Source organism: Pezoporus flaviventris, unplaced genomic scaffold (assembly GCF_033815535.1).
Source record: "Pezoporus flaviventris isolate CSIRO_AGI_PZ_B2104156 unplaced genomic scaffold, CSIRO_AGI_Pfla_v1 ptg000021l, whole genome shotgun sequence".
Classification (NCBI taxonomy): Eukaryota; Metazoa; Chordata; class Aves; order Psittaciformes; family Psittacidae; genus Pezoporus; species Pezoporus flaviventris.
Window position 1 is genome coordinate 9,711,519 of NW_026892569.1, and position 24,516 is coordinate 9,736,034.

The 24,516-nt window shown below is 47.2% G+C and overlaps 2 protein-coding genes across 4 annotated transcripts in view; one reads left to right on the forward strand and one right to left on the reverse strand.

Moving 5' to 3' along the window:
* The window catches only part of THUMPD3 (THUMP domain containing 3), a 350,792-nt gene that overhangs the window by 111,422 nt on the left and 214,854 nt on the right, over positions 1 to 24,516 (reverse strand). The window lies entirely within an intron of this gene.
* SRGAP3 (SLIT-ROBO Rho GTPase activating protein 3) overlaps positions 1 to 24,516 on the forward strand; it is a 115,883-nt gene that overhangs the window by 71,569 nt on the left and 19,798 nt on the right. For all 3 annotated transcript variants that reach the window (XM_061456001.1, XM_061455999.1, XM_061456000.1), the window contains exons 5-11: positions 3,425 to 3,610; positions 4,743 to 4,871; positions 15,976 to 16,197; positions 16,686 to 16,787; positions 17,034 to 17,231; positions 18,528 to 18,612; positions 21,002 to 21,029. In XM_061456001.1, coding sequence (XP_061311985.1) covers positions 3,425 to 3,610; positions 4,743 to 4,871; positions 15,976 to 16,197; positions 16,686 to 16,787; positions 17,034 to 17,231; positions 18,528 to 18,612; positions 21,002 to 21,029 — 950 coding nt within the window. The remainder of the gene's footprint in view (positions 1 to 3,424; positions 3,611 to 4,742; positions 4,872 to 15,975; positions 16,198 to 16,685; positions 16,788 to 17,033; positions 17,232 to 18,527; positions 18,613 to 21,001; positions 21,030 to 24,516) is intronic.

The window sequence follows — 24,516 nt, forward strand, 5'->3', positions numbered from 1 at the left end:
CAGCCTCATTCTTTTGATTCCTGCTTACTGACTCCAGCAGACAGATATCAAGTTGAAGTCTGTAGAGGCTGGAGGTTCTTTGTTCCTCTGCTCACGTGTCCCCTTTCGTATTGTATGCATTCCTACCTAAGGAAGTCAGGCCAGAATTAGGGTAAGAAAAGCAGTAACCCCATAACACTGTTCTGGTTGTATTTTCTGTAGGCTCAGGTGATGATGTACCACTTGGGGTATGGCACTAGCCATGAGTTACTTGATGTATGGGCTTTGTGTGCCATAATGCAGGGACATGGCTATAGCTGAAGGCAGAAGCGTGTTGAAGTCCTTAGAAGTACTGTCATGTGAACCGGTGTGATTCTTTGTCACAAAGTGTTATGGAAGAGGAGTAATAACTGTGAAATGAATTGTATTAATTACAGTAAGATCTACAGATACATTACCCTCATTAAAAGTAATAAATAAGAGTCATCATTCCCTGTGTAGGAGGTCATGAATTGGAAGTTTTCCCTTTCCATTGCAAGTGCAGCAATGGGGAAGGCAATACCTTTGTGGCTTACAGATGTTTTCTGTCAGTGTCATGCTGTAGAAATCATTGACTGTATGGCATGGTGGAAATGTTGCTCTGTGTCACGCCATAGAAATCCTATGAAAGGGACATGTTTGCTCCCATGTTCCCAGGGAGAGGGAGGTCAGTGTGCATTGGTCTGATGGATTTCTCCCTTTCTTAGACCTTATGCCCTGAGTGTCCCTGAGGTTGTGCCATAGGCTCCATGCAAAGAAGAAAGGGCTTGGGTCTTCTGCAGGCTTCCACCTATGGCCCTGCTTATCTCTGCTTCACCCGATGTGCTGAGTTTGTGTTTTGGTTTCCTCAACTTCAGGAGGGTCTGAGCCTGTGCTTACACAGGTCACCCTGTTTCTGATCTGGCTCCTCTGCTGGGTCAGAGCCTTAATCACCAGCTCTTTAGGAATATAAAGCACTTCTAGCTGAAGGCAGCAAACAGTGCCATTTGTGGCTGGCATTTTGGCAATGGCCTTTACCCAGAACATGTTATTAATATTGGAAAACACAACTTGTGTTGTTAAATAACCAATGAATATCGGAACATGTTTTTCTCCCTCCGCTGCAGCTAATTAACTTATTTACAGAAAAGATCCCAGGGACGCAGCTGTGGCAGTTTTTCTCTATGGCACAATGGTGTAAGACAGGTACAGAGTGACTTGATTGATTGCAAGTGATGAGAAGGCACGAGGGAATTGCGGATCAAAGGGCTGATTGCTGCAGTGCAGGTAATCCCCATTCAAAATTAAGGCAGATATTAAAACAGAAGTATCCCCCAAATTTCTAAGTGTGAGCTGGGTGGCACAGCAGTTGATGAGGAGAATGGTTGGCACAGTGAGCTGTTTAAGGCATCTGTTTTCAGCTACATGGATGCTGGCGGAAGTACTTTAACGGCTGTTAGGTTCTTTGCACTTTGTTAAAGAGACTTTTGCAGGACTTTTAAACCTGGGTCTCATGTTACCTTTCCAGGTTTAAGCAGGGAGAAAACATGGAGAGGGAGAAAAAGGGCCCTTGTTAAGGAAGGTTTTTCCGGTCATTAGCAGATAGATCAATCAGAGCCTGTGCAAAGGTACCAGATAGCAGTGGGGCTCGGACCCCCTTGCACAATGGAGGCCTGCCTTGCACTCCTTCTTCCAACATTCCTCTTGCCTCACAAGAGCCACTGAAGTCCATGGAAGAGGGGTTACAGCAGCGTGTCCCAAGGCCTGCAGCAGTGGTGTAGCCCTGGGTGAGCAGAGACCACCAGTGAAATGTGCTCAAGTTTTGCTGATTAGGTTACAGTCTCATAACCTTTAGATTTCACAAAACCCATGCAATTTGGACCACTAATTGTTGTGCTTTCTGTTGCATTGTGTTTGGGCATCTCTGGCTGCTGGAGAAACCTCTTTCATGACTGCCCATGCAGTCATGCTGCAGGGCAGGACTTTTCTTTCTCCCTTTCCTCTGAGTTTTTCAAAGAAAGATGGAGACAGCAAAGATGGGGAGGGCTCAGTGAAGCCTTCTAGGCTTCTCCTTAGGAAGACCCCAGAAATCATCTGGTTTGTGTGTGTCCTGTGACATTCGCTTTGGAAACTGCAATTTGGGTTTAGAATTTGCAGGATTTTGGAATAAGGCAGCTCAGAAACAGGGAGCACACCTTGGCTTGTGATTCCTTGCAGTTGCCTAAAATTATAACTGCCAGTGATGGCACATTTGTGCAGGCTTCGATGCGGCATTTGGAGCTCATTTGCAGCTGACGTTTGTGCTTGGCAAGAGGAGACATCATATGTTTCAGCGCAGCCTCATCCAAGTTAAACACTCCTGGTTCCTGCTGACAGCCGCAGCTGAGGAAAACTCTGTATTTTCTTCATTAAGGCTTGTGCAAAGATACTCTGCTTTTGTGGGTTCCTGCTCCTTTTTGCTTCATGGACCTCAGCCAGCCTGTCCCAGGGCCACTCCAGTGGTGCCCAGGCTCTGTGTGAGGCTCATCTTCAGCAGGAAGTCAGGCATCTCAAGCCTTGTCAAGGCAATGTGAAGTACAACATCCAAATCCTGAGGGGAGATGATAAAAGGGGACAACGTGACTAAAGGCGTAAAGAGAGAAGAGCAGATGTGTTCCTCTTGCCAGCTCCATTAAAATGATCGCAATGTGCCCTTTGGGCTTTTGTATCTGAAAGAAAAGGCTGTGGTAGCAGTTTTGCCTGCAGGAGTTTTCTTGGCAGTAGATCAGCATCGTCTATCCAGAGACACTGATGGTGATCTTGAATTTAAAGGACTAGGTGTTGCTGCAGTCCACACTGGCGCTAATTCTGTTTCCTGGCAGCAGCAAGAGGAGAATTAAGTGGTGATAAGAGACAAACAGCATTTCTGCTTGGAAAGTGTAACTTCAATATGGGATCTACTGTTAGCATGGTAGAGCAGGGGTTATGTCAATGGGTTGGCTTAGCAAGTTCAAGTGCAGGAATAGAGGGGTTGGGTCGAAAGTGACTTCAGGTTGACTTTGGTCTCCTTACAGTCTCTTGTCATGGAGACCGTTTATCCCAGCTGCAGAGCACTGGTTGTTATTTCTCATTTCCCTGTAGGTAGATGCACATTACTCTTTGAACTCCGGTATGTGCAAGAGGCACATCTCAGCCTGCCCCTGCAATGGGGACTGAGCAGGGATAGTGATTCTTACACCAGCCCTCTGCCATTTTGAAATACGGCTAGTTATGGGGTTAATTTTGTGTGAGTTTCCTTCCCAGCTTATTGTTTCTTACTGCCACAGTGGCCTCAGGCAGCCCAGGCACGACTGAGGCTGTTCTATGCTGCCCATGACTGTCATCCTCTCATGCACTGGTGCTTTGTGTGCCTGTTGGGCAGGTGACTCTCAGACTTCTGTTTCCTCAGGTGATGAAGACCTACCACATGTATCATGCAGAAAGCATCAGCGCTGAGAGCAAGCTGAAGGAGGCAGAGAAGCAGGAGGAGAAGCAGTTCAACAAGTCCGGGGACATCAGTGTGAACCTGCTGCGGCACGAGGACAGGCCTCAGCGGCGGAGCTCTGTCAAGAAGATTGAGAAGATGAAGGAGAAGGTGGGCGAGAGGCAAGGATGGGGGAGCCAGGCTGGGTGAGGGCTCCTGGCAGGCAGGAGGGCTTGGCTCCAGCCCTATCCATTTCCATGCAGCCATTCCAGTGTCTGTGGGAAGGGTTAGGGGGGATGTCAACCCATGTGTCAAAGACTGGTGGTCAAGGTGCTTGTGCATGGCTGGTACCCAGGGGGCTGTGTGGAAGGCTGAGGAGAGCAGCACACTGGTGTGTCTGGCTGGGCGCAGTGATGCTTTCAGAGCTGGACACGGGACCCTGCTATGAGGGTCTATGGTTTGCTCATGGCTTGCTTTGTAAAAGAAGCACTTTTAACAGTGGACAACAGCTGTCCCAGGGTTCCTGCAGTCAGAGACTTGTGGCAGGCAGAAAAAGGGTGCGATATGTAGAATATCAGGGTTTCTTCCTCTGCAAACTGTCTGGGAGTTTAAGTGCAATATTCGCTGGCTTTGCTAGTCAAAACACTAAACTCCATTCTGGCTTCCACAAATCCCCCAGGTCTCAGGATCTCCAAAACTGAAATTTTTCTACCAGTTTTGGAGGAAAAAGCAGTAGCTTCCCCAGTTAGGAGGAGTTTGCTCACACACCGAGCCAGCACTGGGACATTGTCTAGCAGCGCTTCTTTGAAAGGTTACTGTTCTGTGCTGAAGTGGTGTGCCTGAGCAAATGCCCCAGCTCTGGAGCACATCTGCTGTCCTACAGTTTTGAATTCTGGGTCCTGTTCTAAATTCTGTAGCTTGGGCCTCTGGGCCAGATTCTGCTTTGATACAGCTGCATGAATGGAGCAAGTCCAAATGTATGTCAGTGTTTCTGGGAGGGAGATTTGGCCCTCTAATTTTGATTGATGCCAAAACCTCCATAAATGCACAGCTGAAGGAGGAACAGCTGTGCTCGGGATGCACTGGGTGCAGCTGAGCAGAAAGCACTCGTTGTGCATTGGCTGACGGTGCCAGGGATGTTCAGATGTGATCTCCTCCATCCTGGAAAGGGTGCCTGTTTTCATAGCTGATAACAAATTAACATGTCACACCCAGGCTGCAGGGTGCTCTGGGGCCCTGCAGCAAGAGAAGCTGTGAAAGTAGCATCCTGTTTGTGCTCTGACAGCGCATTTTGCTTTTTCAGAGACAAGCCAAATACTCTGAAAACAAGCTGAAGTGTACTAAAGCCAGGAACGACTACCTGCTGAACCTAGCAGCCACCAATGCCGCTGTCAGTAAATACTACATCCACGACGTCTCTGACCTCATTGATGTAAGTGCTTCCTCCCTCTGTGTGCATCCTGCCCGTTTTCCACTGATAAGTGCACAGCTGAATCTTAGGGTCCTTAAATGAGCTCTCATGTGGTGGTAATGAAGAGGGTGATTGTTGGGGCTTTAAAATATGCTTAACTGGGGCCTGAAAATGTGCTTTAAAGTTGAATTTTTTTTGTTTTTCTCCGCGATGGTGCGTTTTCTTTCCAGCTGAACGCACACATTTGACTTTCCCCTCAGTTGATGTAGGCATATATGAGCAGAGCCAGAGTTGCCATGACATGGGAGTCATAGAATCATAGATTGATTTGGGTTGGAAGGGACTTTAAAGCTCCTCCAGTTCCAACCCCTGCCATGGGCAGGTACACCTTCCACTAGAGCAGCTTGCTCCAAGCCCTGTCCAGCCAACCTGGCCTTGAGCACTGCCAGGGATGGGGCAGCCACAGCTTCTCTGGGCACCACTCATATTCAGCCTTCTCTGAACTTTATGGTGGCCACATGATCATGCAGCAGAGTAATTGATTCGTATTCATGCTATGTACAACTGCTTTCATCAGTGCCTGGAAATAAGGTGGACGTTCTCATTGTAACTGCAGGGTGTTGAACCAGCCCGAGCCAAACGCTTTGCTGAGTGCATAAGCAGGGGAGTCTGGATTGAATTTCGTGGTTCAGGCAACCTCCTTTACAAACTAGATATTGCTTGTGTATTTTCTGCACCTTCCATGTTGTATTATGAGCATGTTGAGGTCCTGTTACCAGTATATTCGGTTCTGCCCTCAGAACCGTGCAGACATGGAGGGACCGTGTTAATTCCTTCATCTGCTGATTCCCACAGAGCGGGGTGTCCTGGGGCTGGAGCTTCTCAAAGTCTAGGGCCTTTGATGGAGAGTTTGCCTTGGGGCGAGCCAGGTGGGCCTGAGGTTTCCTCCTGGCCCATCGATTAGTCTGCATTTGAAACAGATAAACTCTTATGAAGACCAGATACATCCTTGGTTTTGTTGTTGAAACAGAATTTCTTCTCTCTACCACACGCATCTGCAGTTTCTATGAGGATGAGCAGGCACGTAGCTCTCCTCAACTTTGGTGGCATCAAGCACATGCAGGCAGTTAAGCACACGTGGAAGTGCTTTTCTAGCTAGGGAGGAGCTTGCTGAGTTGTACCTTAAGTGCTCTTTGCACAAAATAGCCTCAAGGCAGGAGCTGCTGAAAGCAGGTTTCTAGTGATGGCAGGAATTGTTTCTGTATCAGTGACTCCTATGAGCTGCTCTTAAATGACTCGAGAGAAGGGATTTCCATTTCTTTCTTTAATAGGCATCTTCATAGTGGCATAGAGTGCATGATGCAGTTTCTTCCTGCTAGAGTCGCTTCAATGAGCACATAAATAACTGATCTGTAAGTACCGAGTTAGTCTGCTGGTTTCATTGTTACCCAGCTGTATAATTTAAAATGTTCCGGAGTGTTTATCTCATTTCCTAACTCAGTTACATTACTCTTCTAAGCATTAATTAAAGTAAATCTGATACAAAACCCCTGATGACTTCAAGATTTCGAGATAAAATATTTTTAGCATATTCTTTGTTCTCTTTAAGATGTATTTAGCCATATAAAAAAACTACTAACTTGATGATAGAGACGTTTGAACAGCAAGGTATGATAATACCTTGATCAGTCTGTGGAGCTTCTGCTTTTATGTTCTCTTTCTCATTTATTTTTTAAGCTAGAATGACTTTTATTAATGGAGTTTTGGGGACTTGGACTTCTTGGAGAGCTGCCGAGTTCCATTTTAGTCCTGGCTGTTTGTATTGCTCCTCCCAACTTTATTTGCTTGCTGACACTTCCACTGGAGTCAGCAGATGGCTTTTCTTCCGCACTTCAGGAATCCCTTCAGGGGACTTTAACTAAAGCATCTTCAACTCTGTGCAGTTAAATTCCCTTAGTTATATACATTCTGTTCACCAAAGAAAACAAAATCTTGACTGTGGGAGCTGCTCGCAGGTGTCCTAATTTTAAATCCTCAAAGGAAGAGCAGATTATTTGAGCAGACTTTTGTACAGATTCAGTGTATTGTGCACATGCATGGCGGGGAGAGTTTCAGCACAGATTCCACTCACTGTATCCCACTAGTACTGAAAGAACAGGCAGTCATCAGATCCAGCAGCATTGGGCTTCCTGTAGGTTTGTAATCCACATAAAGGAAAATAAAGAAAAGAGATTGTTTTGAAATGAAGAAAACAGATATTTTTAGATGTAGTTTTAGAGTTAGAATTTTCATCTTAGTACGTTTAACCATGATAAGAAGATGGTGCTATTTGCAAGCACCAGGTCTGTACCATGGCGATATGCAGGATACAGGTCCTCTGTCCCTTGGGGTAGCCCTGCTGTTTAATGGGACACAGCAGAGGGGCTCTGAGCACAGAAGGTGAATTTTACCATTGATCAAGAGCCAGCAGAGCCCTTGGCTGCAGCAGTGTGAGCAGAGTAGGCGATGCAGGGCCCTCGGTGTCTGTGCAGGGGGAGTGCGTCTGCAGGACATGAGTGCAGAGGGGCTTCATGGTAGGAACAGAGTTCTGGTTTAGCTCAGAACTTGGCTGACTGTGCTTTAATGGGATCCCACCAGCGCCCGTGTACTGCAGTTATGGAAGTGCTCCTGGCTTCTCCACCCTGTGTCACCAAGGGGGATGATTAACGATGTAGCAGGCAGTCTTTCCAGGACACAGGAGGGTTGATGGTGCTCTCGCACACCCTTCGTATCAAGCACAAATTGCCATGTGCAGGTTTTGATTTGCAGGCAAATCTGAACCGTCAGGATGCTGGAGCAGCTAATTTAGCGCCATTTCCCCCAAATCCCACCTGGCTCAGTCTCACCCATTAGGCACAGCCTTGACATATCTTGTGCCCTCGGCATCACTGCAGCGCAGTGACTTCTATAACAAAGCCATTCTGCTAATCTCCTGCTCTGGCGAGAAAGGAGGTCCCAGCTGCTCTGGGAAAGGGTGGAGAGTCCTCCTGGGGCTGTGGTTTTAATGAGAAATGTAAAACTCGATCAGAGGAGCCGTGAAGTGGCACAGAGCGTGTCTGCCCTCCCTCCGTCTCCAGTGGCCTTTGTTTTGTCCTTCAGAGAGGAAGAGAAGAAAGCAGAGACAGATCCAATTAGACTTGGACCCAAAGAGCTGTGCCTCTTCCCTCGAAAGAAGCCTGTGTTTATATTAAAACGCCTGGGTTCATCTCTCATTTCTGTCATTAGCTGTGTGACCAAGTTAATCTCTTTGGCCCCATATGTGAAGTGGAGATAAAGCTGCTTATCCATCCCTCTGGAGTTCTGTGTGAAATGGCTGTGAAATATTTTGAAATGGTCACATGAAAGATATCACTAGATTTAGTGGGGTAAAACGTAACGGTCGGTGTCAGTACGTCCTGAGCCACCAGAACTTGTTCAGCCTCCTGTAAATCCTTTTAAACCAGCAGCTTGCTTCTCTATGGATTAGTGTGTTTGGCATATCTGAGGCAAACAAGCAAGTAAAAGAGGGGAATTGTGAGCAATTTAATATTGTTACTGCCAAATGATTCAGTCCCTAGGAAACTGAGCTGATGGCGTTGTCGTTTTTCACATGGTCAAGTGATGCTTATTGAAGTTATGGAACAGAAATGGCAGTCAAAGTTGTTCTGCCAAAGATCTTCAGTTGCCTTTACTTACTGCAGTTTTGAAGCAGTGTCAAGAGAGTAGAGGCCAGAAAAAATATATATATAAGTGTATAATACATCTTTAAAGAAGGACTAAAGAAAAAATGAGGAAGAAAGGGAACAGAGCAGAGGAAATAAGAGCTATTTGTTTCCAGCTAGCACTGGGTACTGTGCAGGACTAGGAGTTAAGCTGCTGTTACCTGGTAAGTAGGGTGATCGATGGCAGACTAGCAGGGATGCTCAGGTTTTAATCTGGGACTTTCCACTTGCACCAGTGAGGCACAGGGTCCAGCGCCGTGCCAACAGCCTTGGCAGTGGGACTGGCTGAGCTGGGCTGTCAGACACCACGGCTGTATTCCATGTGTGGGGCTCAGCCTGCCAGATAAGAGGGAGACTCAAAGGTGTGGAAGCCACACATCGCTTTATTAGGATCTATTTTTAGGCATCTTCTGCAGCTCATGTCACGGTTGTTTCTGTCGGTGGCTAATGCCTGGGCATGTCTGTGCCTGCAGAGCTTTGCTTTGTGCAGCACTTTCCCCGTGTGACTGCACAGGGATGTTCTCCTGGTCTGAGCAGCTCTGCATGATGCCACTTGCTTTAATGAAGAGATACTGATTTATACAAGCAGCGGGTCTCTTGTGGGGGTTTACTCTCTTGTTTGAAGTGATTTTTTTCCAGCATAAAGAGCTTTCCAGTTCCACAAAGGCACAGAGGTTCCTCCCACCCTGTCCTTTGGCTGGGCTCTCTGCCAGATACCAGGCTTCTGCCAACCCCGAGAGCCAGGTATGTTTTATCATGGAGACTCCATGCAAAGCATCGTCATCACCACACTGTCCTGCAGAGCAACATCTGTAACTCAAAACCTGAGCTCTCCCAGGAGGAGTGTTTGTACAGCAGCTTACCACGTGTGCAGCTGCAGCTAGGAGACTTGGCTTCAGGGTATTTCAAATAAAGTCAACAGTGCAGCAATAAAAAGAATAAACAGCTTCCACCAAGAGGAATTAGGCTCTCTCAAGAGGCTCAGTGCCTTTTACTCCACGGCTCCTGTGTCCCCCTTACCCAGTTTACCGCAGGGGCAGCAGTTTGGGAATGCCACCACAGCCCACAGCTGTCCCTGTGGCCAGGGAGGGAGCTCTGGAAAACAGAAAATAGGTGTTTTTAGGAGGTGCTGTCAGTGACTTTGCAGGGAGCAGTGAGATGGGGAGCTACACAGACACATGAGTGACAGCGCTTCCCAGTGGGAGGCTGCAGTGGATGCCAGCGATTGTCCATGACTGCACATGCAGGGGATGCTGTGCTGCCCTGGGGGTGGAGAACAAAGCCCTCAGCTGCTGTGGCTGCAGAGCTAACCCTTGAGCTTTAACAGTGGGGCAACAAAACACACCTGAGCTTACAGGGAGCCCCAGGCAGTAGTCCTGGTGTGTGAATTGCCAGGGCAGGGCAGAGGTTGTCAGTGGAAATGGGTAATAAAACCAGAACTATCCATATGCCTTTAAATGCTTTATGCATTTCAAGAGAATTAATGGGGTAAAAAGGGTTAGATATGTATGACTTCTTTCAACACAGAGCTGCTGTGGATGCAGGAGAGGAGGGGAAGGAGCTGCATTTATTTACTTGATTTCCTTTCAGGAATTTCATAGGATCATAGAATTTTACATAAAATTTCACATAATTTTTTCATCTACCACTACCCCAGTTTAGTAAACTTACATTACTCTTCTGTATGCAACTAATAATTAATAATAGCTCCCTGTTTGTAAGCAGGAACCATAAATCATCATACTCTAATAACTAAGCTGTTCTCACAGTACTATATTAAACTGCAAGAATTGAAGCAATACCCACTTCTTAAATTTTGCCAGGCCTGGATTTTAATAATATGGCAAACCTATGGTTTTTTGCCAAAGTTTGCATGTAGCAAACAATTTATTCCTCACGTGGATACCACAGACATTGGACGTAGCTTGCTAAGTTAATTAAGCCCATGTGCTGATTGTTTTATGATTTAGAAGTGTCATGCAGGCTGTAAATCTTACTGTCTGAAGACTATGATCAGTCTTTGTCTGATAGACCTTGTTAGACTGGTACAAAAAAGCCACAGTACTTTCCTTTAGAGAGCAGATTTTCTTCTTGATGCTTCGGGTTGTTTTTCCCAGTGGCTTGAAAGAATAGCCTTGAAGTTTTCATGTCCTTAAGAGATCGATTTACCAATGCATTCATCTTAAAAACAAAACCAAACCACCACCCCCTCAAACCCAAACAAGCAAAAACCCTCATCCCCAAAATCCAACCCACCAAACAACCGCAAACGCCATCGAAAAGCTTCCAGAAAATCCACATGGGAGAGGGTGTAGGTTAAAAACCCTCCAGAAAGAAGCCTGCTCGGGGGACCATAGAGTTAATTAACAAGAGTTAAATTCAAAAAGGACTACGTAATATTTGGCTCTGTAATACTTACAGTTAAGGAACCTTTGATTAGAGATAATCAAATCTCATGCTTCAGGGCGCGAGTTGATTACTGCAAGGGTCAGGGAGGATCCTGTCCTTCCCCTGCCGTACCCACACATCATTCCCTGTTTGGCTAAAAATAAATCAGTTGTTCAGGAGTTTTTATGTCTTGGTTGCTGCCTCAGGCAAAACACTGAACTTGATGGACTGTTCCTCTGGAAGAGATTTATGGCGACTGTCAAACACTGCAAGCCAGGCTGTGGCGTGCATGGGGGACCCTTCACTCAGTTCAGGAAACACCTTAAAAACATGTACTTGTCACTGGGTATAGGAGAAAGCCTGCCTGGCAGCATACATCACATCCACCTAGTGTTATGGCATGGGCTTCCCCATTCCTGGCCTCAGACCACAGAAACCTAATAGCTCCCCGTTTAATGTGTTACGACAGCTGATGTACTGTGTTGTGATACAGGCATGGTTTTGTTGTGAGTCAGATATACAGGAACTCACAGTGGGAATCCAGGGTAGTTTGGTCCCGTGCTGTGCCAGATGTGCAGGTCACACCTTCACCCCATGCAGCTGATGTCTGGGGTGTGAGCTGCGTCGAGCCCCTCCATGTGGGTGGTGTCTGGGGGGTGATGCCAGCATTGGCATTTTGTGGGCAGGGGAAGGATTTTGCCATGTGGTGCTGGGCTGCAGCACACCTCTGCATGGCGAAGGGACCTGCCTGCAGGTTGGTTTCAGGTTCTTTCAGCTCCCTCTTTGCCAGAAGAGCTGCTTATTAGATTTGGATAGGCTTCAAATTGCTAAAACTTTAAAGATAGGGTCTTTCATTGCCTCTCTATTTAAGAAGTGCACTTTCTAGGAATGCACCCGCTTCCCAATGCTGAGAAGTTCAGCAGCCCTTGAACCCCCTGGTGCAGTGTGGTGAGTGCCTCCAGCACTGCATCTCCTCTCCTTGGTGCTGCCATGCGCTTCAGCATCCCCAGCAGTGACATCAAACCTGCAGGGGAATGAATGTTAGGGGTGATATTCATCAAAGGGAGAAAGCACTTGCATTTGCTTGCTTCTTCCCATCTTTTCTGAGAAATTAATTGTGGTCGCTGATGCGTTTCAGCCCTTTCTGCCTTCTCCTGGTGTGGTTTAATTTCCTTTGCTGTCTGGATGCGTCTTATAGCGCAGCCTGTTTGGTGTGGTGCAGCATTGCTTTTTCACAAGCATTTCTCATACCTTGGCTACAATACCTTTCATAGCAGGGTTTGTTTCGATGCTACTCTGCTTTGAGGGAAGTGCAGTGATTGCAGGGTGCAGAGATGTGACTGTTTTCTGTATATTTAACACCCAGCAAATAAATGTTCTACATAAAAATGAACGAGAACAGCCTGTTTGTATTCTCTTTGAACATTCTTCCTAAGATCTGAAGGTAAAGGTGTGAGTTAGGCTCTCACATAGCACCCAGCATTGTCATGGCCAAGCACAAACATCATTCTGTTAAAACATTATTTCATGTTTGTGACAGACACATCAAATATCTTTTAATTATTTAACCAGCGAGGAACCTTTTAGTGTTTCCACTCCTATGTCTAAAATGGAGTTACTGGCACTGGGATTCACAGCCAGCAGTGGTCTTCTGCAGCCCCTGGCACCACCTCTGGTGCAGCTCCAGGGTGAGCAGTGGGACACACACACACGCATATATTTGGCTGCTTCCACAGTGTTTTGGCCCAAACCAGCTTGCTTGAGCTCTGGGGTGTCGGTTTATTTCTCGACTTGAACACTGTAATATTTCCACCCCTTGCAGGGGTGTTACCAGACTTAATGAATTAATATACTTAGAGCTTTGAGCTCTCCAGATGAAAGGCACTGCAGAAGGGCTAAGGATTATTATTTGTGGTTCTAATTTATTTTCCATCAAAGGGATGAGAGGGGTGAGAAAATGCCATTTGTTCTGGAGCTGGGAGCAGGAGCTTGAAGTCTTTTTATTCTTTCTTTTTCTTTTCCCCTCCCCTTTGTGTGTTTCTCTGAGAATTTCATGGAAGTCCCTGAGCTGTCTTTTCTTCTCTGGGCACCAGTGTGTGAAGCAGCCGGCACAGTGTTAATCACCAGGGACTTCAAGGGCTGTAGCATGTTAGGGAACTGCCTGCCCTGGTTTTCAGTAGCAACTGATTTCCGGGCATTGCAAATAACTGCTAGCTTCAGCGTGAGTTCCGCATCAAAGTAAAGGGAAGATTTCACATGGAATTCTTTCTCAAAAGCATCTGGCAACACCCTGAGCCCCATCTCCTCGGGTTCTGTGGCATTCAGTGATTTTCCTTTGTAACAGCTCAGTTTTGTATGCTTTGGGAATTCCCACCCTCAAACAGCAGCAGATACTTTTTCCTATTATTTTCTTTCTGTCAATCAGCAGTACTTTCCAGGGGATGGGAGAATGACAGCGAGGGGATGGGAGATGCACTGGGAAATGTGCGCAGTCCTGTTTTCAGGATGCAGAACTGCAGTCGGCTGGTCATGGAAGGAGAGTAGGGTCTTCTCCAGCATTGACATGGGGGTCTCAGCCTCAAACAGGCTGTGGGGGCCAGGTCCACGCCCGTGCTCCAAGCACAGAGCTCGCCTCTCGTCTCCTGAGGCTCCTGGCTTGCAGGGTGCTGAGGACAGCAGGGCAGCTGGAGTGCTGTGTTGCCTTGACTCATCGGTTTCTGTGTGCAACCCTGGAGCGCTCATACAGACATTCATGCAAAGATTATTTCCTGGGAGAGACTCGTGGCGCTAGAATGAGGTTTTGCCCCAAGTGGTGAAGAGAAATTTGCCCTGTTTTCTTGGTTTTTATGTTGTTTGGTGATTTATTAAGGCAGAGCTGTACCAGTCCTTAACTGCCTGTGTTTTCAACTAATAAGATTAGAAGCTAAATAGAAGCAGGATAAGTGGTGGATTATGACCGTTCGATAGCTCCTGTAAAAATCCTCATTATTGGATGTGTGGTTTCACTGCCTTAAAAGACTAGATGGGGATAGGCAGGCTGTTGTGTATCTGTGAGCAGGAATCAGCCCACTGTGGTTTTACTGCTGCTTTAGCACAGACTAAATCAAATACAGCTCTGCCTATGACTTGATCTGAGCTGAGGGTTGTCTCTTCGGATCGGCAGACGGCACAAGATGACTTCTTTGTGCTTGTGGCACCAGCTGAGTTTTCAGATTTCCCATTTTGAGTTTATCAATACTGATATTCTGATGCAGAATCACTTTTTGTGCCTTTCTGCACCGGTTCAGTTAATGCCTGTGGGTGCTGTAAAGCTGGAGAAGGTGCCTCTGAAATGACAGCTCCCAGCAGGAGCTGCTGTGGAAAGCTTGGTCTTGTTTTGGGTCCTCCTGGCTGTGGCTTTGGTGGGGATACATTGGAATTGAAGCCACTCACTGTAGGCCTGCTAATGCTGTGCTGGGGTGGCTGTGTTACAGCTCAGACAGTGAGAACTTCCTACTCATTCCTTAATCTGTGTAGCAGATTATTATTCTGCCATATAAATTGTCCTGTGATAGTTTTCAAGTAATAAGATGTTGCTGGCCACGGTTAGTTTGGTGCTGCATGCCATGGAAGGTATTTCTCATGGCTTCCCTCTGTTTCTCTCATGGAGGTGCCTGGGCACATCTCTGTAGATTGCAGTGTTTGCGTGTAGAGGTACCTGAACAGCTTCAGACCAGGAGTGTGCCACAGCTGTACCTGTGCTGTGCCAGGAGACAGGAAGGAATGCACTGGGGATGTGTGATTATGAAATGCTTTGCAGAGGATAAAGCCATAATCGTCTAACTTTATGTCCTCTATCAGGAACTCCAGCCCTCTGTTACATCCCAGAAGTACATGTGCTTGTTTTGGACTGCAGCCCTTCTGTTCCACTGCAGTCTCTTACAGCCCCACAGCATGGCTCAGGCTGATGTGTTGCACTCCTCCTGCTTCCAGCATCCTCTGTCCTGCCTTTTCCTGCAGAGCAACATCTGATAACCTCTGGATTTTGGGTGCTGCTTTGGTGTTTATCCTTGCCTCACTCAGGACAGAGCCAGCTAGTCAGACCACAGCCCTGCAGAGGTTTGCTCTGTCAAGGCTCCCATCAGGGATGGGAGGAGGGTTGCTGAGAGTTGCTTTGTAGCTCAGCTGTGATTAAGCATTCGTAGCAGCAAATCCCTATGCTGTTGCTATACTTAACATGCCAAACTCAATTATATTGAGAAGAGAGTTTAAAAACAGGCTTTTCTCTAATGTACAGTAGTTTGGCAGCAATTAGCTCCGAGTTTTATCATTTTCCCCAAGGTGAACATGAGAATGATCAGTTATGCAGAAAAAGCTGCTCCATCATGAGAGAGGAAGGCAACTTCAGAGCGAGGATAAAAGCGTTTGCACATACTGCAGGGCATGTTTCTCAGGGCCACCTTCCTCGAATGTCCATCTGTGTTTGATAACTTTGGGAAAGGGTTTCTTTGTGTAAAAAGTGCTTGCAGGGCAGTTCACAAGGTGAGAAGGGAAGCCCTGGGGGCAGGCAGTGGCACAGGACCTCTGGGCACTTCTTTCCTGGGGGTCTCTGTAGGGGTTGCCTTCAGTGGGGCCTCTCTGCTCACAGTGGCCCTGGGGCTGAGCCAGCAGCCAGGAGAGCTGTGCTTTTGGATGATTATTTTCCTCTGTCCTGTCTGAAAAGCTTCTGTGCCCTTCCCAGTCAAGTGAAGGGTATGAAAGCATGGTGTGTTGTCAAGGTCCAGTGTGGGGTCGCTGTACTGCCTGGCTGTTTGCTCCCTGGTACCTCTTCTCCTTCAGTCCTTTTTCCTTCTTGCTTTTTCATATGGTATTGAGTACACTGTTAAATGTGCCCTGTTGCAACAGGGCTAGTGTTTCTCTGGGACACAGAGTACTTCTGTGGGTGTTTAACGTACGCATGACCCTCCAGAGCAAGGGTGGGAGTGTTTGTGTCACCATACCCTTCCTTGGTGTTCCAGTGCTGCGATCTGGGATTCCACGCCAGCCTCGCTCGGACCTTCAGGACATACCTGTCTGCTGAGTACAACCTCGAAACCTCCCGCCACGAGGGCCTGGACATCATCGAGAACGCTGTGGACAACCTGGATGCACGGAGCGACAAGCACACCATCATGGACATGTGCAACCAGGTCTTCTGCCCTCCGCTGAAGTTCGAGTTCCAGCCTCACATGGGGGATGAGGTATTGTACTCACCCAAGGGGCTGCAGAGCCCTCACAGCCTGGCTTGGGCCGGGTTTCTCTTCTTAACCATCACTGTTATTTCTGACTCCTTACCCCTCTGTGCTGTCTTCACACACTGCTATTCGTGTTTCCTTTCTTAATGAGACACTTTGCTCATTAGAGCTCCTCCTTTCAATCTGCCTCTTGCTCTGTATCTCTGCCAATTAGAATGCCTGTGGTTTGATTCTCAGCTGAACTGCCCAACAGATTTGTAAAGCAGAGCTTTGATTTACCTGCTGTAATTGGAACATTTCAGAGGGCTGCTTTCAGATGCTGGGTAGAAAATGCTTTGTGCTGGCCCAAGCCCAGGGCACTGTTGATGGGAAACTGGGTGATATAGCCTCCCTGAAGGCAGTGAGGAGCTTGTGGGTGCTGGAGGGAATCATTTGGGTATTTAAATGTGTATGTATGATCAGTGCATAACCCACTGAATGCTCTCCTGTCTCAGGTGTGTCAGGTCAGTGCCCAGCAGCCTGTGCAGACCGAGTTGCTGATGCGGTACCACCAGCTGCAGTCACGACTAGCCACCCTCAAGATAGAGAATGAAGAGGTAAGAAGTTGCTCTGGGTCTTGTGTTGGCCTCATGGGCAGCATTGAGCCTTTGCCTGTTATGCAGGGGGTTTCTTGGGGTGCTCAGGTGTGGAGTCTGTCTAGCAACGATGCTGAGAGCACCCACTGACTGCAGCGAGGGCAAGCACAATCCTGATGCTTAGGAGCTGTGTGTTGGCCATTTGTTTTGGCTCAGAATATGTCACTTTCCCAGTCTGCTTCAAAACCCTGCTTCTTTTTCTGATAGGTACGAAAAACTCTGGATGCCACAATGCAGACTTTGCAGGACATGCTGACAGTGGAAGATTTTGATGTTTCAGATGCCTTCCAGCATAGTCGCTCCACTGAGTCAGTCAAATCGGCTGCATCAGAGACGTACATGAGCAAAATAAACATCGCCAAGAGGAGAGCCAACCAGCAGGAAACTGAAATGTTCTATTTTACAGTGAGTCTCATCTCATGCGATAGAGGACACAAAGCATTAATTGCTAGGGCTGAGTACAATTTAAGTGCTCGTTAGGAAAGAGCAAGAACCAATTCAGTCTCTTTAAGTATTTGTCTTCTGTCTGATTTGGGTTTGGAATGCGTTCTTCAGTGGTAGGGCAATGCATAGGGAATGACAATCCAGGGTCTGCCTTGTTCTATTTGAAGGAACAACCGGAGCAACCGGTTGTGACTGATAACTTAGAGATCTCAGTGCGAGTGGCTCAGAGCAGGGCAGCGGGCTCCAGCCAGCCTCGCACTATGTCACCATTCAGTGCCTGCTCCTGGAAGCCTTTACAGTTTTGAACCATCAGTGAAGCCCTTCCTTTTTTGGCTCACACAGCTAAAATTTGCCCTTGATCCATGGGGTGAACTGAAGTATTTGCATCTGATGCTGGATGTTGGAGGCTTTGTGACAGCTTGGGTTTTTGTGCACTGGATAGAGGCAGATCTAGGGTACTCTGTTACAGTGCTTGAATATAAGTAATAAGCCATTAGTTCAGCAAAAATAGCCCTCATTTAAGCATGGTTAATAGGCTAAAGATAATAGCATCTTGTGACATATTACATATGTACAGAAAAGCTTCTACTTTCTCTTAACAGTATTATTATTCCAATTCGGGAGGGGGGGGGGGGGGGGGGGAGGAAATTGCAATTTTTGTTAGAGTTGGGCTTGGGGGTTTTTTTAATGCTTTTTGTAAGAATTTGATCTTTCCCATTCTCTTTCCTGTTCTATCTCCTTCTCTCTCATTCCTCTTATCTGTAAAATTACTTCTCCTGAGTGTTACTGGGTGTCAAACAGTCTCACAATGAGACGAGTTGTGCTGCACAGTTAGTGTTGCCCAGCACATAAAGCGCCTGTCCTGGGGAGGTCTCATGCGCTGGGAGTTCTCACTCTGTAGCACTTTTTTTGCACAAAGGCAGTGGAGGGAAAGCCTCTTTTGATTTTCCGGGCCGTTCCCAGAAGGCTGACAAAAGAAAGCTTGCTTTGAACTCTTTGGACCTCCTTGCGTTCCCAGGCAGGAGGTGCAGCACCAAGGAGACCAGGCTAATAAGATCATCAGGACTGTGGCTGGAGCAGTGAGAAGTGATTAGACCGCGCTCGGCCCTGCGGCGCATCTGATGTCTGGGTTGTTAGAGCCTGTCAGCCTCGCCGAGCCCCCTTCCAGCAGCCCCCCGGGCAAACGTGTACATCAATGACAGGCTGTTTTTTGCCAAGAGTCTTTACCCACCTTGTTTGTTTTATTTCTAATTCCAGAAATTTAAAGAGTATTTGAATGGCAGTAACCTTATCACGAAGCTCCAGGCTAAACACGACTTGCTGAAGCAGACTCTTGGAGAAGGTGAGTCGCGGGGCTAGGTCCAGGGAGGAACCTTCTCACCACAGGAGACAGTTTTAAGCCAGGCGTCATCTTTGTGTTACCTGTGTCTGTGTTTTCCTGAGTGACTGATGGCTTCTGCGGTTGGCTGCTACTACTAAGTTTAACTGGTGACATGCTAAAATCATTATTTCCTTGGAATATTACTCTTTTCCCACCTTTCTTTGGGAGTGCACTTACAGAGATTTGTTTGAATCTTTGTGTGTCCTAAAGTGCTGTGTTACTTCTCCAGCAGCAAGGAGATTTCCCACCCGCTCCAGCCCTCTGCCTTTTTCTTTCTCTCTCCCTTTTCCCCCCTCTTAGTGCAGCCCTGAACATGTCCATTTTCTTGTCCTTGATGCTGTGTTTCTATGTTACAGATTTGACAGCAGGAAATGTCCCCCCTGAACACAGGTTTTTGACTTGCTCTAAACTAGAACTGCAAAATCATCCTTGTTTTTAAACTAGTTTTTTCCATAGGAGGCTTTTATTACCCACATTATTACATACACACAAACAAGCTTCATACAACAGAGGGGTAGTACCTCCTGGGGGAGGCAGGAGCAAATGGCTCTAGGTGGGTTAAATTGCTGCTGGGGTAGTGATGTGCAACCATATCCCTTGGAGAAGCTGTTAGTGCTTTCAAAGGGCTTTAAAAAATTGCATGATTTCCAGTGTAAAGAAGATAGATGTGAGTTGTGTCCCAATGCTCCAAGCGGAGAGAATGTATTTAAATTAAGATACACAAATGGTCCATGGTCTTGTTTTAATGATACAGAAATTGGACTCCTCATTGCAGAGTTAATAAAAAAAAAAAAAGGAATAGCTTTTTTTTTTTTCTATGTTTTGCCAAACGTTTTCTCTGCCAAATTTATTTCACCTTAAAATCCTTCTTCTAGTTAGATCCTGCGGTATGATCCACTCAGTGAACACTGAGCCAAGTCAAGGCACAATATGTAAACACAAAGCAGGCTGCAAGGGTAGACACTAACACACTTGCTTTCCCCAGGAGTCTCAGAACACCATGTAGCACCTTAGCCCCTCATCACCCTGCAGCAGCAGGTCAATGCCAGCCCTTCTGCATCCTCCTCCAGTGTGGGTCTGAGTTCAGGCTTTGACTTCAGCAAGGGGGATGCAGCACGTGCTGCACAGAGATTGGACCCATATAAACTCTCCCCCAGGATCCCAGATCTTGATGCAGAAAAGAGCTCCATTGATTGGAGACAGTGCCAAGACTCCTGTGGATTGGTGCAGATGAATCTGTTGAAGGTCAATTTGATCACCATCCTGCTCTCTCACACAAGAGCCATAATTAGGAGGAAGAGTGCAAGGTCAGGTGTTTGAATTCTCTAGAGTTGTACAAAAAGCCCCCATGGAAGACTTTCACATGAAAGCTGTCTGAATTTCTCCCAGGCCATGGGATCATCTTGCCGTGTAGGCGTTCAGCAAATATTTAGTCCAGAAATACCAAATGCTGCGTTTCAGCATGAGCTGATTCTCATTAAGAAGAAGTCTGGATTTGCAAAATACTTGTGTGGAATTCATTGCTTTTTCAGTGAGGAATTGGCTGCAAGCTTGCTTTCCGCAGATGCCAAGGGAGAGCAGGAAGGAGGCATGTGCAGCCAAATGCTTCCTTTTATGTGTGTAGAAAGAAGAAGAATAAATCAGGTTTCCTGGCCTTGGGAGAAAGGCACAAACGGAACGTGAAACTAGTTCAGATTTTTTCAGTGGATTGACAAATGCGCTTAAAAAATGAACAGATTTTATCAGTGGTGATAGCTGCCATTTATTTGAGATCCAAGCACTAAAAATACACGAAGGGAATGAGAATATTGACAGCCAGAATAGAGTCTGCCTGATGGTGATTAGATAGGCTGTTATCTCCCAGGGAAAGCTGGGGAATTGAATACTCTGCTGCATCCAGGTGCTATTAGTGGTCCTCCATGAGGCAGTTGGATAATCTCAGGGGCCTCCCTGGGGGCTTCAGCCCTTATCAGACTGCCCCTTTTCCATTTGGCTTGGCCAATCCCCAGCTGGTGTAACTGAGCACTTATTGCAGAGGACCTGCAGTGCATCTGGTTATTTACAAGATGGGCTTCCTATTGCAAATAAACCTTTAATATCAGTGGGATTTGAAGACATTTTCCCCTCTCTTGTGGCTGAATCCTGAATTTCCAACATGTCTTTTAGTGGTGGGGGCTTGTATAGCAGCCAGCTCGGCATCTCCCCAGTCTGCAGGGCATGTTCAGCTGCTTCTTGCCAGAAGCCTTTAACCTAGGGCTCACAGAACCAGGAGTGAATGTGTGAGTGTGTTTTAACAGTCATTTGGTGGTGACTAATGTGGAGACATGATAGAGACTTGTGTTTCTTACAGGTGAAAGAGCTGAATGCGGAACAACCAGGTGAGCGGTTTCTTCCACTTCATCTGCTGCTGGGAAGGGCTCGCTCTGGCAGGAAGGGGGTGGCTGTGGGAAGGGTTGTTTGCTTTGCTACTGACACAGCTTGGCAGGGCTCACATTTAACCAGGTGCCCTGGGCTGGCAGGCTGGAGGGCAGGCGATCCCAGGCTCCCCACATCACTGCCCTGCTCCTCAGCCGCATTGCCTGGAGTGCGTTAATTAGGGTGATGACAAACAGGCCCTTGTTTTTGCTGCAGTGTAATTTCTAGCTGGCTGGTTCCGAAGTGCTTGGAAGCTCTGTGTCAGCACGGTGCAGTGCCTTGTAGCATAGCTGGGTTGTGTTCACATAGTGCGACACTGGGTGCCTACCTGCTCCCTACCGCCCCTGTTCATTTGAGGACTTTGATAAGTCTCTGCAAGCCTTTCCCAGCTCTGGCTTCCTTGCCTAGTAGTGCAGTGCATGCCTGTATTCAGACCTTCATCCCTGTAGCAGGAGGTAGTGTTGGGGTTGGATATAACAGGGAGGAGGCTTTGATCTGTGTCCAGTCCATAAAGCATCTCCACAGCTTGCCATGAGTTTTCTGACAGTAAGATGTGGGCCAGCAAACGTCTCCCCAGAACATGTACAGTCTTTCTGTGTTATCTTCTTACAGCCCTGTTTCAGTTTTTAATGAAATACCATACCAGCAAAAAAAAACCCCAGAAACAACATTCCATGTCAGAAATGTTGCAGCAGATGGCAAAGCCTGGGCTGCTTTTCCAGGCAGGAAAGAGGCTGCCTTAGCACAGGGCGGCAGGACAGCAGGATGCCTTCTGGCCGGAGGGAACTGTGCTGCTGGCGCCAGGCTGAGTGGCGTCAACACTGGGCACCCACTGGGGTGGCAGAGCAGGGCAGCAAGGTGCTGTGAGGACAAAGAAGGGCCTTTCCTGCCTCACATCACTGCACTGATGTGCTCCGAGGAGCTGCCCTTTACTGTGCTCCCAGGTCCCCTTTGCATCAGCACCTCTGCTGCATCCTTTCCCTGTGGGTCCTAGTGCTGCTCTGCAGCACCCTGATGCCCTTGGTGCCCCTGGTGTGTTTGCAAGCACAGGGCTGGTGGGGCTGCACACAGCCTGGGAGGTGAGCACCTTGGGGTGTGCCAGCAGGGCTCTGCAGAGCTGGTTGAGGAAAGCACAGCTATAGGGCTGTGTAAGCTCACAGGGAGAGTTTGCTCTGGAGTTCTTTGTTTATCAGGAGTGAGTACCCATGGGGTAGTGGTGTTGCAGGCCAAAGCAATCAAAGGAATGAATAGCAGCCTCCTACATGAAGGATGATGGCACAACTCCCTGCTGCTTCTGTTTGCTTGTGCTTCAGCAGTTGTTTTTCCTTCACAAAGGAAAACAAACAAGAGACAATCTCCTTGTGTGAGGCAGTGATGCAAATGTAGGCAGAACAACCTTCCCACCAGGTAGAGCCCGAGGCCAGGCTGCCCTGGCCACCTTGCACTAGGGCATCACCCAGGAGAGGAGATTACATAGCAGCAAACCACGCTGGGGCTGTTGTCTGCAGCACAGGCCTGCTCAGGTGATGTGCACTATAAGGGACAGTGGTCATTTCTGCTCCTCGGTTACCAGTTGGAGGAGTGGTTAGAAGCTATAGGAGCATTGAGTCCAATTTCCTAATTACAGGCATCTGATTAAGGGACCAGCCTATCACAACTGTCACCTTTGCATCGTAGCTCTGTGTAAATCATACATGCCCATTTGACTTTGCTCTGTGAGAACTTTTGCATGAAGGCTCCTAGCACTCATTTTGTTTGCATTTGCAGTCATGATCTCTCCTCTACAGACATCAATACAGCTTGAGGGTATAGGACAGATCAGAAATTGGTTGGAGATAGAGATTTTATGCTGTTTTTCTCCCTTTATTAGATCCAGGCATTTCGTTTTTAATGTCCTTCATTATCAGAAGAAGAAATAAAAATGTGAATAGCATTAATGAAAGCAGCTCTCATCACTGGACTAAAATAAGTTACACGTTTCCATGGCCTCATTTCCAGAAGTAATAGGTGTCTGTTACCCTTCCTGAAGTCAACAGGGTCTTTAAGGTCTCTTCTGCACTGATGAGCACTCTCAGTCACTGGCTATTAGGGGGAGGGTCAGGCCACTTCCAAGTGCTCATGCCTACCTTTTCTGTTCTTATAGAGGTGCTGGTGGGTTTGCTTATCTGTGGTGACTGGGCTCACCTTTTTGTTTGGTGGCTTTCGTCTTGGGAATGTCTGCTGGAAAGATGAAAACCCATTCACGTCCCTGTGAATCCCAAACAGAAGTTAGCTACAGGGAGGTTGAGATGTTCCCACTTTCCTATTTCAGGCTGTCTGTTCCATTTAGGAGACCTCATAGCAGCCTTTCAGTATCTGAAGGGGGGCTATAGGGATGCTGGGGATGGACTGTTCATTAGGGACTGTAGTGATAGCACAAGGGGTAATGGGTTCAAACTTAAACAGGGGCAATTTAGATTGGATATAAGGAAGAAGTTCTTTACTGTAAGGATGGTGAGGCACTGGAATGGGTTGCCCAGGGAAGTTGTGAATGCTCCATCCCTGGCGGTGTTCAAGGCCGGGTCGGACAGAGCCTTGGGTGAGATGGTTTAGTGTGAGGTGTCCCTGCCCATGGCAGGGGGTGTTGGAACTGGATGATCTTAAGGGCCTTTCCAACCCTAACCATTCTATGATTCTATAAACAGAACACCCTAGAGTTTTCCAGGGATAGCTGTGGTTTATTCAGATATATCAAGGAATATATAGGAACTCTTCAGCTGCTCTCAGTGCTTTTTCAGGCTGATGGAGCACTGAACTGGTGGAGGTAGGAGGCAGGTGTTAACAATCCTGCTGAGCACCAGAGCCTTCATTTTACGATGACATTTTACAGTGTCATCCCTGGCACTAGCACAAGCACTGAGCAGCAGTTTTGATACTTGGCATCTCGGAGAGAGAGAATTGTAGCTGCAGATTGTGGGTACCCAAGACAGTTAGGACCAGCTGTGTTTAGCAGCTTTGCTACTCTCTGGCTTGAATGAAGCAAGTCCTGTATGAAGAGTGTTCCTGGCCACCCGTTGTTCATTCAGGCTGTGGTTCCTGGTGTAGTTACTGCTCTGTCACTGTCTTACTTCTGGAGACAACTGTTTTCCACCATAGGAACTAGGGCTCCAGGAAGCCTGCAGCAACAGCTAGTTAGATTGCTGTATGTAGCTGCGGCTCAAGTGTGTCTGACATGGAAATACTGGAAGAATATGTGGATGAAAAGTGGTTGGATGGATAGTAGCTTGGCTTATTGCTGTTAAGTGCTTCTATTATCAAGATTAACTTGAATTTATGACTTAAATAAAGGCTATGGTCTTGACCTTGACTTAAAATAGTGAACAGCTCTGATTTTGCACCAGGCAGCCTACAGGTTGGCTCTGCTACTCTTCAGATACCCGCCAGCTGCACCCGGGCTCAGCCTCACCTTTG